Raw genomic sequence first — 17,355 nt, 5'->3', positions numbered from 1 at the left:
TCAAGCTTCTCCACATCCTTTTTTGAATTGTGGAGCCCAAAACTGGAAGCAGTACTCCAGCTGCAGCCTCACTAAGGCCAAGTACAAGGGGAGAATGACGTCCCGGGATTTGCTCGAGAAGCATCTATGGATGCAAGCCAGCGTTTTGGTTGCTTTACTAGTCGCAGCATCGCATTGAAGGCTCATGTTCATCTTGAGCACAGAGTCTTCTTTGCTGATAAAATATCTACCATCCCATTGTCTTCTCATTCATCCCTTATGGTTTCTTCCATTCCTGGCTCTCTAAACAAAATATAGGTGAGCTGAAAATATAACATCCTTTATTTTATTTTTCTCTTAATAGTCTTAACCAGAAATCTGATTAAGACTAAGGTGATTTTGGTTTATATTTACACTCCTTTCCAAGATTAAATACTTTGAAATTGATGTGTCCAAACCACGGGCTGAACTGAACCATCAAACATCAGGATGCATGCCCCCATGAGGCACAAGCAAATGCAGTGTATAGAACTCATTGCCACAAGATCTCATTTTATATTTGGCCATTAGGCATTCCCACATTCCTGTATTTTTATCAGGTCCCAATGAGAGTTGGAAATACAATCACTTACCTGAGATGGCAATTCCTACATTCCACTGGCATCAATTCTCTTAAAAGATGGTGCCAAGATATCACCCTTTATAAAGCAGCATTCATGTAACATGCCAACAAAATTAGTGCCTGAGTTATTTCTATCATATATGTACATACCAGCCATTTGTCTCATTTTACGGGACTTTACGTTTTTTGCCGTCACTTTCATCTGCAGTTATTTTTTTCTGAAAATTAGTAAATTCCTATTACCAACTTACTCCCATTATTCACTACTGTTCTTTGGTATGGTGCAAGTCTGGAGGGGATGACAACTAGATGGCCATAAATCACCTTTGAACTCACCTGAGTCCTGAAGCCATGTGGTTGCCAGTTGTGTTTCCCAGCATAAATAAGATCAGGTGAAAACTACTGTAATATACATTGACTGCCAATGGCCCTTAAAGTGTTTGGAGACATTAGTCATGTCCTATTCTATCTCTAGTGGTTTCTGGAAGAAGAGCACTCTATACACCCTGAGGATTCCTCTACATGACAGGAATCCTCCTCTGGCTCGAGCAGCTGTGTTTAGGGCTGTGTTGTAAATCAGGAACTGGGGCTATTTTCTGCTATTTCAAGGCAATTCTAACCCAATTTTTGCAGGACCCATTCCAAAACAAGTAAAGAGACCTATTTACACCTGATTTAACATTTCTTTGGAAACAACTTTTCAATCACAAAAGGTTAGATTCCAATGACTTCTATTTCCCTGAAATATTTCAGTTCACCCCCTCAATGGTGCATTCATGTGCTTCTATGCATATGCTTCCAAGCCTACTTTTTGATAGATATTTCTTATCTTTTGTGACACATGGATGTTTAAAAATACCTCCACTGGACGACCTGCAAATAACCATTGAGTTTTCTAATGTTTTCTATGCAGACAGGAGGAGGTATTTTCTTGTGCTCCTGCTATATCCCACCAAGTTTTGCTGTGAAATACCATGCTTTTCTCAGACATTTCTGCCTCCTTTCCCTAGGTATCAGTTTCTATTTCTGCCATGTATCTGTTGTTTTCACCAATTCATTAACTTAAACCACATAGCTATGCTTATCCCTTCAGCCAATTCATTTTTCTTTGGTTCAGGTATGTCTTGTGCCACTGTACAAATGCTTCAGCTACAATGCTGCATTCTTTATTTTCTTCAGGAAGCTCTGTGCTGAATAGAGGCTGTGCTGAATAGGCCATATTAAATAGAAAATGCGTGGGTTAAAGATTTACACAGCAGCATCTGGGTACAATTTCAGTAAACAAGCAGATGATCTAGGACTTTGTGTGCTTAAGAACTAAGCTACAGTAGAAAAAGGGAAAGATTTGTTTAGACAAAATAATACGTTAAAAGCATAGCTGCAAAATCAGAGAACACAGCATAGGAACACAGGCCTACAAGGGGCCTCCTAAACCATCTTGTCCAGCCCCCTGTATTCACTGGCAGGAGTTATCCAAAGGTCCGAACGTGGCTCATTACAGCATGTTAAATATTTTAGTCAATCACAGTCTTATGAAATCCCAGGTGCTTGAAGAATTATTTAGCTCTGTCCCCACACAGGAAACTATATGGCAGCTCTTTTGGAAATATTTTAAAGGCTTGCTGTATTTCTAGAAGATGTTTTTATTAGACTGAGGGGTGACTTTCCCACTCTATTTCATCTTCCCTTTCAAGCATGTTTTGAAAAGTAACCTGTCTGAAAGCTGTGAATAGGTGGATATTTAACAGCCTTTGTTTGTGCTTTGAATAATTTTGTGAAGAAGGTGCAGAAAATATCCACATAAACAAATCACAACTCTTGATGTAGCTGACTGGTAAAGTGTGAACCCACAGTATTTGAAAAGTATAATGTTATTGCAAGATAAAGGTTTCAGCATTGCATTGAAGATGTTCATTTACATTAACCAAAACAGTCAATATTTTTTGTTTGAAAGTGTACATTTGAAAAAAGCATTTAAAAAACAACATATAAGTGATTTAAGGTTGTTGTCATACACAATAGGCTAAATGACATTTCTTACTAGAATATGGCAATTTTTTCCCAACTATTTCCCAAATGTTCTCACTTTGGTTTTTCTTCTTCATAGAGGACCTTGGACAAAAATGACGCGTTACTTTTTGTGTTGAACATTCAAAGTTCAAAGTAATGGAAAAATGCATTTGCCTAAACTTTCAGAAGTGGCAAGTGATTTTTTTGGTGTCAAATCAAAGATAATTTACAGAGGCATAGATTCCAAAGAATATGAGCTCCATACTTCATTTATCTTAATATAGATACCCCAGACCCTAAGGTGTTCAAAACTGTTACTTCATTTACAAAATATAGGGTACAATTTCATTTTAAAATGCTAAACATTTTTTCAACCATCATATATCATCAGGTAAGTTTACTTCTGGGGCCCCCACTGTCAAACATAACCTGAGAAATTTCTTTTAGGATGTCATGATCAGGGAACAAAAGTCTCACTTATAAAAGTATTTTCTTTATTTTTATAATTTAGCTGAACCAACACAAAACTGAATACTGTAAAGCAACAAAAATGTTGTAACATCTTTAATTGTTCTGTGTTTACTAAGTAAGGCTACTACACTCCCTTTAAAAATAAACTGAAACAAAACAGAAAATTGATAGGGTGAGGGCTCTGGCTCTTGAGTTCTAGTACAGTAACTGTATTTACCATCATTTATTGCATGACATTTTAAACCTGACATCAGTCATTTATAGTGCAGTCAGTCCATAACCCTTTTCAAGTGGCTGGGCTTTAATTGCTACTTTGACACTGGTAAAAACCCCTAAGATTAAATAAGAATATTGTATATATTTATTTTACTCAAAGACACAGTCACCTATAATTCATGGTTCCTGTAACCTCTGTATTTAATAAGCCTCAATATTGGAACAGGCCTTGAAAAAAAATCAGTTATTTTGTTCTTATATTTTTCTTCTATGATTGCTTGAACAGTCTGTCTATAATTTTCTTTAGTAGCATAGAACTAGTATAATACTAAAAGTTAACTGGAGTATTAGGTAGCATACTATAGTGGAAACCTGGAGAAGTACTTAAAATCAGAATACATTTGCCAGAAAGAAGCTAACCTCAATTGTTGGTCTCATCATATCATTACGTACCAAACCTCGTACATAGAAAGGTACAGTAACAGGGAGTAGGGAATTTTCTTTTTTATCATTTCTCCTCTTTTCTATGCTGCTCTAGCATTAATTTTCACTACCTGATAATGCTGACAAAGTGGGATTTCTACTGATGAGGTAAAACATTGAAACTGAATCAAGGAATAGGTTGCAAACTGACCTTTGTACTGTATCATGTAAAAGAGGGCTGGGAGAAGGAGAGAGAAAAATAACTCGGTATGAAAAGCAATGATTAAAATATTTTACACTCTATTTTACCAGTACATAAAGACAAAAAATGCCTTCCAACAGTGCAATGGTTGAATGCATTTATGTAATATAAACAACATTATTCTTTGCTTTTTCTACAGAGTCCTCTCTGGTCATGCTTTACATCCAGAACGTCCCAATGGAAGAAAGCAAACGACACCAGTCACTTCAGAAACAACTGAAGTAATAAAACACAACTTAACTCTGAACCACTTGTCATGACTGTCAGAGTTACCACGTTAATTGTTAAATAGGATTTTCTACAAATATACAACATATAAAAACTGTTAAATATATAACTTTAGGCTTTTCAAAATACATTTAATGATCTCTTTCAAACAAGTGTTACTTTTTTGTTTTCTTTAATTTGCTTTCTGGTGCTAAATGGTGTATCAGATGAGACATAGGCCACAGATGACCAAACATGCTCTTTGCAAATACTGTATTATCCAACTTTAACTATCAAAAATGGAACTGTAGAAGAGGCATGTTTAACTGGTTAAAACTGAAAATGATTTTAGTACGAGAAAGTCAATCTAAGTACAGAGGAATAAAGGTGCCATGTAGACAGTTTGTATTCTTTTCATCTAAGTAGTTCAAACATCGGTCATTTTTCCCTCGCTGCTCCATTATGTTCTTTAGAATGTGTGTTTTTTTCAAAGCAGTTTTCTGGTTTAGTTTTTACTGCATTGTCCCATAAAGACTTCTGCTGGACAGCAATATCTCAGCTTTGTGACAACTGAATTCATGTCTTTGTGGAGACCCCCTACATTTTAACGCAGATAACTTTGTTAACAGTAAGATTGTGTCCACTTTAAAATAGATTTTTCTCTTTGGTCTATCGTATATACTGAAAGTATAAGAAAATAAAAGCAATTCAGACAGTCCAGGGCACAAGAAGAGTTTCTCTTTTGCAACTCATTGTCCTCCCATAGACAAAACAGTCTTCTCTAAGGCTGATTGGGATGATACTCTTCAGTGTAGTAGACTCTTCAGATTAAAACATGTAGGTAACATCAAGTCCAGCAGTGGTGTATAACGCAGATGAAACGTTAACCATGAACTTTTTTGTATTGCTAATGCCCAGGCATATCTCGCACATCTATATTCCTTAGTCCAGTGATCCTTAGTATGGTAGAACAGACTTTAGCTCATAATGTAGAAGAATTATGCTGTCTTTTATGAGATACAGAGAAATAGACAGTTGAGTTGATGACATATAACAAATGATGATCCACAGCAGTGAAACTTGACTAAGTAGCTCACACAGAGCCTAGACCACTCCTACGAGGATTCTCTGTTGCTGTATTTGTCAGGAGACCTGTAAATCAATAAGAACAAATGAGTCAACGTCTTACTTTACCATCTTGGCTATCTTTGCTTTCCATTACTTTAAAAGATACTGTACTGAGATTTCAAGGAACAAGTTAATGAACTGGAAGATATTTATTTTTTACTGCAAATATTTTCTGTGAGAAAGTATAGAGATAGTCTATATACTTTATTTTTTATAAAAAAAATATAGTGCTATTTTAACCCTCATGCCTAGTTAAATTTAAAGTTCTATGAACATTTTGTAAACTGACAATTTACAACAGTTTAGCTATCACTGTCTACTAGGCCCTATGCACTCCCATTTTTAATTATATCATCATAGACTGTTCTTCTCTTCTAATATAATTGCATATAAAATGATCCAATTCATTTTACTATGGACGTTATAATGCCTTCTGTCTTGTACAGCTAAGTCATGATAAAACTGAAATAAAACAGTATATGTATCCAGTAAGATGCAAGAATTTTTATACTAGAAGCGTCTAATATCTAATAATTGGTAGCATACCCCCATTGCTCAGCACACTAATTTAATCAATACCGCCCTCTAGTGATGCCATTACAAGTACAAATTAATGAAAACATGTATATTAATAGACAATTTAATTAGAAAATTGTTTTTAATTGCAGAGGAAAAAAAAACTCTAAAAGAATGAAACTGCAAAAATCATTGGCTAGTAAACCTAAAGAAATTTAAATGGGATAAAAAGCATTAAAAAAGAAAGAAAAGGCAAGCTGAAAGTGAAACAACAGAACTAAGTTCACAATGAACAGAAAATAAGAACATGGAAGGTAGAACGAACACAAGTTGTAAAGAAATGATTGATTTTTGTAACAACCAGGAGACAACCGGAAAAACTTACCCAGAATACAAGTTTATACATTATTTCTAAATAACACAGTTATTGTTCAGAGCACAATAATTTAAGGTGTATTAAACAAACATGATTACTACAAAACATATGTTCAAATACTATCTTCTTCTTTGGCATTCTCAAATTCCCAAACAGTGAGACTTCTCATTATTGATGAAAATACTCTAGAAAATAGTGAACATTGAATGTGAGAGAGCAAAACAAATAAGAATATCCAATTCATTTGGTTCAAGCTGGGTATAAAATTTAGATGTATTATTTAACCTACTCCTTGGAGAGGTAAAGGAAAGCACCTTCCTACCTCCCAATTATTTTGCTGACAGTTTGAAATATTTGTCTTCCTACTTCTCGCTCTCTGTGCACATATATGCATATATGTGTGTGAGTATCTGTGTATATATGTATGCATATGTATATACATATTCCTTTCAAGGCATAAAATGTATTTCATAGATTTCTGCTTTTATCCTCTCACCTTTTCCAGGAAAAAACACCCCAGAAATCTTGCAAACAGCCTTTCCTTTTCGGACTAGTGATCAGATCTCCAAACCTCATGGCCTCAGACAGGCTGAAGGCAAAAAACCTGGATGATTATTGTGGTATATTCCCTTTTTTATATATACATTCAGCAAAAAGAAATTATGTTAACGTTTTGGTTCTGTCAGATGTTTTGCTTCCCTTTTATGTTCCTCTTTCTGGTTTGCCCTGTTTCCCATAGTTCCCGTCCCATTGTACAGGCCTAGGATGATACTATCAACTTTTTTAATCTGAGGATTAATGTTTATGAACATTAAGTGGTCCATGAAGCAAGAGTTTTTAGATTGAATAGGTTTGAAAATAAACTATGACTCAATGAAGAATTAGTCTGACCTAGCTCAGTCTTTCCTGAATTTTGCTGGAAGGGCCTAAGCTAAAAAGTAACAGCATAAACTGCTGATGGACTGCATGGTCTTTTTATAGGGAGTTTCCATATTAGAGGTCCCAGGATAGAACAAAGTTCAAATACATTCATACCAGGCACTTGTTATTTTATCATTTCACAGAAGTAAAAGTCTCCTTATTGGCTTGCTGTCCCTGACTTCCTTTTTCATGAAGATGTTGTGAGAATATGGTGTCACTTTAAAAAGATGACAGAGTAGAATGTTATATTTTGCAATGCCGGGTCAGGGTGGAGAAGAGAAGGTTAAAAAAAATGTTGACAAGAAGAAGACATATCAGAGAGGGACATGACTACAACTTTGGACAATGACATGAGAAAAAATGGAATGAAAGGAAAGAAGAAAGGGAGAGGGTAGAAAGGGAGGCTTAAACTTTTTTGTTAATGAAGGAAGTGGAAAAGATGAGAAAAATGCTAGATAAAATGGACAGAAAGCATGAAGTGTTGTAGCAGGAGGAAGGAGTGTAAACCTGCCTTCTCGTGTTCTGTCTGTCTTCCCTGCTCTTCATTCCTCATGTTCCAAAATAACCCACTGCTCATGACCCAGGCAGATTACATGAGAGAACAGAGTGAGACCCTGAATGACTATAATGGACGCCTGTATGGAAACTCTGCTCCATCCAACTAACAAGAGGTCTATGGTATTGGAAATAAGTTTAAAGGAAGGAAGAGGCTTTAATGCTGCTCAGAATGCCTTTCCAGGTCACCTTATTTCTGATACAGCTGCATTTAGCCTGTCATATGCTAAAATAGGTTACATGCTATGCGAATAAAAAATTCAAGAAAAGTCCTGGGAATTCTCCAACTGCGCGGCTGCACTGGAATCCAGGCCTCCAATTCATTCCATGGTTCAGCATTCCCTTGTACCAGCCCAACCGTTCAAAATGGCATAGCAGATATAAGGATCAAAGATGAAATTCTGACTGTCCTGAAATCAATGGGAGTTTTACCATGACTTCAGACGACTCAGGATCCATCCCCAAGCCTTCAAAAAGTAGTTTTAAGACTTTCCAAAAGAGACTGCTAAGGAGTTCTTGGTACATCTTGGCCATTGTGTGCTGGCATGTAACCTTCCAGTACTGTTACCTTCCCTTTCATCTCACCTGGTTTTTCTGAGCTGCTGCTGAGATTGCATGTTGTGCATGGTCTGTCGGAAATATTGGCATCTAATGTTTAAGGGACTGATAAAACCATTACAATCTTCATGGGTTGCATACTTCCCTACTATTGCCCACAGCTCAGTAAACATGCTCATCTCACATCCCTCCATTATGTGGAACATGAGGTAAAAGGAAAATGGAAAGGCCGTTTCTTGATTTTACCTCCCTCTCTTTGTAAAGAGTCTCCCTTCCCTTGCAGAAAAGAAGCCTGCCCCATCTCTCAGATTTCTGCTTTGTTTCCAAACTTTCTGCAAGAGTTTACAAACTTCTTCCCCAACTGAACCAGAGCTACTGAAGTGTTATTCTCATCAAAAGGGCCGAGGAAGAGCTTTTGTGGTTTGCAGGCACTGCTCCACAAGAGGACTTGCCATTTTGGGGGCCATGTCACACATTACACATAAGACATGTTAAGTGCACTCAAAATGCAAGCATTCATGCATTCAACCAGTAAAACTTGTGCTAAGTGCAACTATATCATAGCAAAGCTACACATCTTTGTGGGAAGAGTATCTCCAGATTGTATAAAGTAACACCTGTTTAGCTATCGTTGGACTGCTCCATAGAGATAATGCGAGATAAAGACTCCAGTGCAGTGTGGAAGCTGGGACTGACAATCAGCTAATTGTCGATCTGAGCTCCAAGTTCAGGACTCCCACACAGTGCCAGTTCAACACTACCAGCAGCAGAGACTCTGCTCACTCCACAAATTCAGTTGCAAGTGTGGAGCCCATGGCAGGAGTGGCACCCTTTCCTGGGCTTTGTTCCCCTGCCTCCCGCCAGTGGCAGAGGCCTGACTTGCCCCAGTGTGGGGGGTTGCATGTCCTCACAGGCAGATGTGAGAGCTGCAGCACCTGGTGCTGGGATCAGGGTCCAGGAGGTATGGCTCAGCCAGCTCAAGCCCTGTCCAGGGAGGCCTGAGAAGTTAGTAAGAATTACCAGGCAACAGCTGAGAACACGTTCTAATTTTTAATAAGGCACAGTAATGCTTACTACATCTCAGATAACACATGTGGTGAGTGTCCCATATGACAAGGCCCTTGATTTAAACTGAAGGTGAACAAGTTTGTCAGAAGCTGCAACTTTACCCCATCACAGGATGATCCTGAAATTTTAAGCCATCACCAACTGTCCACCAAGAGTCATATCTTATAACACTAGTATTATGGATAACATCAGAGCTAGATCAAGAAACTGATAAGATATATAGAGCAACACAGGCTACAGCGATACAGTAAAATAATCTTCTACTTTTGGCAGTACAACTGTACAACTAGAAGGCCATGTCTATAATGACCCCTTGCCAAAAAACAGATTTCTACTGAGAAACAAACCTCGCCCACTCACTCACACTCAGCAGTCACCAAATGTAAGACATGAGGCAGTGGAGCAGCCTTAAGTGTGTCCCAAGAAACACGCTGAATGAAAGACAAGGAAGTCAAGACTAGGATATGCTCAAGATCTCCAAACAATCCACTCTGCCTTACTATCAGGCTGGGTCACCATATCATGGGAGTGGATGGGGTTTGTTTCTTTGTGGTAGCTCCAGGCCCCTCAGGTAAACAGAACGGGCCTGACTTAAGACTCTTTACTTCACTCTGTTGTAGTGGTGGAATTAGACAGTTAATTGATATGCCAGAGGTTTCTTCTCACTAATTTACTGAAGTATCCTGCTTCAAAACTGAATTTTTTGACTGTCTTACACGTCTTGATTTTTGTGTGTGTAAGCACTTTTTTTGTTTATGCAAGTACATGCTGAGAAAGATGTAGGGAACTGATTTTTTAAGGAGCCCCATTCTCAGGCTCTAATTTTGGGCCTGGAGTGAAAGGGTGTATATTGTCAATGATTAGACCTCTGCAGCCTGATTTAAAGCTTACTGAAATTAATGGAAATTTTTGTTTGCCTTCAACAGGCTCTTGATCATCCTACTATCACACCATACTGTCATCTACACTTGCAATTAATTGACCCTGAATGAGATGCAAATTTAGAGGCTATTTAAAAAAAATGGCCAAACACATTGGGTTCTGCACTGCTTACAGTAAGATGATTATGATATGCAGCTGCTCAGAGTTTGCGGTTGTCAGGTTCGAATGCATTAAACTAACATCTATCATTTTTAAATTAACCTAACACCACCAGCCAGAAACTCTGTTCTCTGCATTTATAAGCAGGGAAGTCCAAATGACCCTCATCTACAACCTGTCCCACAAAATACTGTCCAAGAAAAATGAGGGAATAGCTTAGCAGCTGTTTTCTTGGCTAGCTATTATGGCACCACTCAAAGTATAACAAAAATAAAATATTTCCCATGGCTACAGAAGTATTATAGTTCATGGATGGTGTAAATATGTGCTAACAATAATTGAGCTATTAAAGCAATTATAACACATTGCCCTCAGTTCTTCTTACATGGAACCAGAGCAAGAAGGGGACCTCTACGACACTGACCAAATGATGCAAAAAAAAAAAGCTAGGCCATAGTTCATTCCTGAGCAAAAAGAAAGGAAATATTAATTATCTTAAGGTGAAAATGTATGGTGGTCCTGTTAACTAATGTACCAAAATGAGCAAAGTATCTCACTATAGTATTTATGCTACAAATAAATAGTAACACACGGCAAATGTTTTTAGAACAAGGACCAAGTTTCAAGCATGTCTAAACTGCACTTTTGTTACATGAAATCCATATAATACACACACAAATCCACCACAAACTTGGCACAACTTTAGCAGTCTGACCTGGGCTGAGCTCTACGTTTTAAGAACAACAATGAAAGTCAGGAAGTATGAATCAAAGATGAAGTCCTGTTATGTAGCAGCCAACTACCCAATTTACACAAATGGCATGGGTGGTATAAGTGAGGGACTGTCCATCTACCCTCTGGTCTTCCAGAATACGAGTTCTAAACTATGATTTTTTTTTCCAATCCTGATTTTGGACATTCTCTAGGGTACAAAACAATGTCACTGGTCATCTTCAGGGTTTTAATGTTGATTGGTTTATGCAATCAATACGTTTAACACTCTTCGTTATCTTTGAAAAACATCCTTGCTTTACTTGTCTGTTTTAGCTTAGTGTCCATCACTGGACTCTTTCAGCATTGGTTCTTCTTTTTCCTTGCTTGTACTACTGTACAGGGAAGAAACCTAACACAAATATAATTTAGAAAGATGGATATAGATTTGGCTGGTCTCTGCTTCAGAAAATCTGTTCATAACAGAAACAGTTTCAATGCTTTGTAACACCTGACAGGTAAACGGTATGTCATTGCCCTCCGCTTCTGCAACTGTTTGCTCCAGGATTATGAATAACCAAGCATGTATAATACAGAAACAGAGAGAGAACGGCACTAAGAAACTGACACTGCCTTGCAAGATACCTTACACTTCACAGGAACAAACATTTCTGGCAGTGATCCTAAGAGCAGCCCTAGCCTGTTGCATTTACGTGAACTGCCACAGTCCCTTGTGACAATTTATTCGGTTTCACCTCTTCCCTCTCCTTCCCTCCATGCTGTTCATATATGCAAATTGATTTTTCAATGTTCAAAAAAGGACAAGTTAATCTAACTTTAAAGTGACTATGGCTATTAGGAATAAAAAAAAAAAAAGAAAGGAAGAAGCCTGAAATGCTTTGGAAAAGATGTACATTTATTATATGTCACTGGGCTCGCCACAGGGCAGCACATCTTAAAGAGTTCAATGGCTCTTAGCTCCTAGAGGATTGGAAATGTAATAAGGTAAGTTGAACTTCCTGGCTGTGTTTGTGCTTCAGTGTTTATAAAGAGCAGCCTAGCATATTATATAGTCTATGCACAGGCATACTGTCCATACATATATATTTTTCTCGTAAGTTAGAATTCATGAGAAATACATGCCAGAGTGCAATTGTTAACTTCCTTCCAAAAAAGCATGACATTTTAAAACGTGGACTGTTTGTTTCGCTGTCAGCATTCAGAATGGGTAGAAACATAATTCACTTGTGGAAATAATAAATTAATAATCTAACAGGTGGCTATTTCCCCATTATTGTTGTCTTGATATCAGTAATTACTGCAGAAATCAAATAATAACTGTGCCCAGTATATTTTAAAACAGCACACCTGTCCCACCTCCAAGGTACCATCCCCACCATTATGTTTATTATCTTTCTCTTGTGTGAAAAAGAAGGTGGCTATGTTACTAGCCTTTCACTTTTTTTAGAGTTGCAGAAACTTTAAATGCACTTTAAATGTCAGATTCCACAAGTGAATGAGATCGTGTCAACCTGAAATTTTCTGAAACACGCTAATTTGAAGTAAAGATTCTGGCTTCCAGAATCTTTTATGCCCTTTTAATAGTGCATCCTGATTTTATTTTTTACAGTCACAGAAGGGCATTTTTAATAAGCAATTCCCTGCCCTTCTCTTAATGCTTAAGATGGCCTTTTCATTAAGGTAGGGGGGATAGACTTGACAGATTAAAAAACTCCACTGGTTTGAAACTTTCTATCTTTCATAATGGAATTCCCCATTTTAGGAATGGGGGATTAGGACAATTTTCCAAGCCAGTAGAAAGTGTTAAGAGTTGTATTGCTATTGAAATGCAAAGTAGATCTGAAAAATGAGAAATACCTCTGACCTCCAAGTTCCTAAACTCTAGTAGCTTGTAACAATGCTGAATATTGAATTTTCTAGCACAGTGTGATTTGCAAGGTGATGGTGTCCCTTTACAGGGAGAAATAATCAGCCACAAGTGGGGATCCAGCAGTGTGGTAGTGCAGTTGCACCCTGCTTTGCCTGTGCTGTGCATGTGCAATAAGCTCCAAGCTCATCACCTGGTCAGTGCATGCTGGGCTGATTGGCATGAGTACTGGCTGAAGCCACTGATTTTGTGCAGCTCTAGAAACCAGGGTTGAGCACCACTGATGTTTGCCCTCCCCTTCCCATGCCCCATGTGAATTCAGTACCAGGGGGAAAAGAGGAGACAAGCAGGGGTGGTGGTCACCCACTGGGCTCTAGGGTGGTATGAAGGCTCTGGCTCTGGCCAGAGCTCCTGCTAATAAGCTAGTGTGCTCACTGTGCATGCAGAGTTCCTGAGTCAACACTGACATGCATATGTGGCACAACCAAAGGGGGATATAGCCACAGCCCACTTGCCTCACCCCTGGATCTGCTGCTGATCCCCCATAATAGAATCTCATTTTTAATGATTCTGTGCATAAAGTCTCTCTCTGTATCCGATAAATATATGCCAAAGTACAATTGTTAACTTTCTTCCAAAAAAGCATGACATTTTAAGACCTGGACTGTTTCACTACCATTATTTGGAATGGATAGAAAAATAATTTACTTGCAAAAATAATAAACTAATATGCTAGCACATGGCTCTTTTCCCCATAATTACCAATAATTACCACAGAAATCAAATAACAACTGTGCCCAGTATTTTTTTTAAAACTGCATGCCTGCCCCACCTCACAAGGTACGATCACCACCATTATGTTTATTATCTTGCTCTTCTGTGAAAAAGAAGGTGGCTATGTTACTACTCTGCCATTTTTTTGGGTTTTTTTTAGAGTTGCAGAAACATTATGTGCACTTTAAATGCCAGATTCTACAACTGAATATATGGAAAAAGAGGAAGAGAAACATGATGCCTACAGCAGTTCCCTGGAGGAAGGACCCAACTGGGGATTAGTGAAAATCTTCATTTGTTCCCTGGAAGAGGAAGCTAACCAGGACTTGGTAAGAGATTCCAGGGGTGAGCTACAAGAGTTTCCCGGAGACGACTGAGAACTGGGAGAGGAGCCTGCTTGGAGAATTCAGGGCCAGAGGCTAAAGAAGGGTTGGTGTGGTGACTTTCCCAGTCTGGAAAGATAGAATTGGATGCCCAAAAAATATTAGTAGCAGAAGGGAAGCAGGACAGTTGTCCTGGATTTTCCTTGGTCTGAAACCTGGAACTGAAGGGCTGAAGGGGGATAGGGGAAAAGTAAGAAGGATTACTTGCTGACATCTCTTCATTGGTGAGCCTGAGACAAAGAAAGGAGGGTCAGGGCAAGCCACTGAGGGACCTGCCCATTGATCAGCTCAAGACAGAGAAGAAACAACTCCTCAGTGGAAACACTGGAAACTTCCTGATGGTAAGAGAAGGGAAGGACTACAATGGATCAGTCTAGGTGGTCATCTGACAAAACAGAGTGAGAGTAACAAAATACCTAAACTTGCTGTAAACAGACTAGCTCAAGGATCTGCGGCAGTCTAGCTCTGTGTCACATTCTCTTTACTACCACTTGCCAAGTAGGAATACCTTGAAAAAGCATTTTCAGGATGAGGGATGAGTACAAAAAAGGAAAGACAATGCCAGAACTGGGCCATGTGTGCTGACGAACTGAGTTTTTTTGTTTTTGTTTTTTAAGACCTATGAACTTAAAGAGAAAAGCAGACATTGAGTAGGGTTTTTAAGAGATTTGTGCACTGAGATAACATGCCACCACTGGTTTCTAATCTTATGAAAGACTAATGGTAGCTTCACTGAAAACTGAAAAGGCAGGTATGCCTTACAGCGCCAGGTAGGAGAGGCATGATTGGGGGGCTGCATTTGTCTAGAAGGAGCAGCAATGCAAAAAGTTAAGAATGTAACAAATTACATAATATTCGGATCAGCAACCTAGGGCCCATGGGCCAGATTCAGCTCATGAGCTTTTTCATCATATTTATTATTGCTTTTTAAATTGTCATGGACTTGAGATAATATATAGCTGTATGGAAAGCATCGTTTTGGCCTTCTCTACAAGTTACCTGAATCACACAATTACCAGGTTAATTGAGCAATTAATTTAGATGAGCTACATGAGCAAATTAACAATTACTCCATAAAAATTCCAACCAGCTATCAAGTTACTGCTCAAAAAACGTGTAATAACTTTATAGCTGGTTGCTATCAAATTTTAACTTGTACATGTAGCAGAGTCTCTGCAGTTGGGAGACCTATCAACCGACTAGGCTCCCCCCATAGGGAGGTGCACCATGCGCAGCCAGGGCTAGGAGTCCACAGCTGAAATTACTCTCAGCCCTGGCAGAGTTTGGCAGCTGCGGACTCTTGGTTCAGGCAGTGCCCCAAGGTTGCTGGGACCCACAGGCCTGCAGCTGCAGACAGTGGATCATGGCAGCTGCAGGGCAAAGCTGAAATCTTCCTGCCCCAGGGGTCCATGGGATGCCCCCACAGCTAGGAGCTCTGTCAGCTGAGGAGGCTTGTCTGGATTGTTCATTAGATACCTTCATCACACCTTTACCTGCACATGTAGAGGGGTCCATAGAAAGATTTGGTAGCTGATATACAATTTAAAGCTTTAAAAATGACTATTTTCTCTGCTTTTCTTTTACTGTCCAAATAAAAGCAATTGCAATATTAATGTGAGTGAAAGTACACAAGAACACCCAGAGGCTTCCCTCTGGGTAGCAAAAAAATAATCAGGGAATACAATTTTTGTGGGTTTTTTTTTTCTTTTTGAGGCTAGAAGAGGGATTCAGTACAAGTTAACAATATGTCAAAGAGTTATTTTTAATATACATACATGCAGACTTTTACACCTATATATAGCAAGAAGTGTTGCTTATCTGTTAACAAGATCTACTGCTTAATTTATATTATACCCTTGTCGAAAAAAGTATCCTGGAGGAATTGTATGCATTAACAATGAAGTATTCATTAAAGATAATGGTCTTCTGTAGAGATAAAGTTTTCATTGCTGCAATACTATATCAATAGAAAAGTGCTTTTCATAGGGGAAGTGACAAGAGTTTTAATTGCAATTGTTTTTAAATTTTACGTATTTATATTTTAAGCACTCCGAGCTGCTCAAGTTAAAAAAAAAGCACGTCTGCCAACAGCTGAACTCCGCAGACAAATCTAAATTGCTACTTTCCCTTCTCTAATTAGAGAAGAGAATTGTTCAGGGGCATCTATAGAGTGACATCTGATTGACAAGCAGCTGGTCTGGAGCAAGGTTGGTCTCACACTTGCAGTAAAAATAGGAACAGTGATTTCTTGAGATTGATTGTGAAAATAGTTAAACTTTAATGAATAATACATCAGAAGAAAGGTAGTGTTCTTTTGGAAGGGATGTTTAGGATATTTTATCTGTTAAAAGAGAAAATTCTGGCTCATAGTACACAAACTGTAGATAGGACGTTTTCTTGCTAGTGAAGGAGCTGAATAATCAATGTTTGCCAGTGAGATATTATGCCTGTTTTACATATTCCACATGGCAATTTATTTATTAAGTAACAAAGTATGACTGGCCTCATTCCAAGAAAAAGCAAAAGTAGTGTGGTGCAGTAGGTGACCTCCAATCAGCAATCTTTATTGGCATGCCAGATGTAGGAGGAAACATATTCACATTTCAGTGTGCTGAAGGCATCTATCTCTATCCTTTGACAATGGGGTGAGGCTGGGGATGTAGGTGAAGGAGGAATGTACACATACATTAGATAAAGAAAAATGCAAGATTTTTTTTTCCTTTAGAGCAGGAGTCAGCAACCTTTTTGCTGAAAGCTGGCTGCCTCTTGTGACCCTGGACATTGTTGTGGGCACCTGAACCCTGGTTGTTGCTTCAGCTAACTATGCTCCTCGTGGAGGGCTGCTCTCTCACTCCTTCACTGTAGCTTCTGCTCACCATCGCTGCCAGAAAACCTGGCAAACAAGCATTTGTAGCGACTAATTTGACAGCGACAGTGAATACAGGCCATGGGGATGCAGGGCAGGATTGACAAAGCAGCCCTCTGCATGGAGCATGGTCAGCTGGAGCAGAAATCAGGATCGTCTTCCAGACCAGAAAACACAGACCAGATCAGACCTATAGGTGCTGTAGTTTCTTCATATATAGATTTGGCCTGTGTGCCAAAGGTTGCCAACCCCTGCTGTAGCTTTCCAAAACGAGTGGCTTTGAAGAAAGTTCAAGTTGATGTGAACAGATACAAAGTGTGTACATGAAATGAAGCACCCAGCTACCATCCTAGAAAACTACTTACAGCTGATCTGGGTCT

The 17,355-nt window shown here is 38.7% G+C and overlaps 1 protein-coding gene across 5 annotated transcripts in view; it reads right to left on the bottom strand.

Moving 5' to 3' along the window:
- Window positions 1-2,433: 2,433 nt before the first annotated feature.
- Window positions 2,434-17,355, bottom strand: part of TAFA5 (TAFA chemokine like family member 5) — a 697,812-nt gene continuing 682,890 nt past the window's right edge. The window contains exons 5-6 of one of the 5 annotated variants that reach the window (XR_016441738.1): window positions 6,707-6,799; window positions 2,434-5,342 (exon numbers count right to left, since the gene is read on the bottom strand). Coding sequence is in view for 1 of the 5 variants with exons in the window: in XM_090042107.1 (XP_089898233.1) it covers window positions 5,334-5,342 (9 nt within the window). In the remaining 4 variants the exon portion in view is untranslated. The remainder of the gene's footprint in view (window positions 5,343-6,706; window positions 6,800-17,355) is intronic. The other 4 variants (XR_016441739.1, XR_016441740.1, XR_016441737.1 and 1 more) reach the window with 4 other exon arrangements.

The sequence above is a fragment of the Crocodylus siamensis genome, chromosome 4 (genome assembly GCF_052110815.1).
Source record: "Crocodylus siamensis isolate JL-2025a chromosome 4, ASM5211081v1, whole genome shotgun sequence".
Lineage (NCBI taxonomy): Eukaryota > Metazoa > Chordata > Crocodylia > Crocodylidae > Crocodylus > Crocodylus siamensis.
This window is presented reverse-complemented; position numbering and strand designations above follow the sequence as displayed.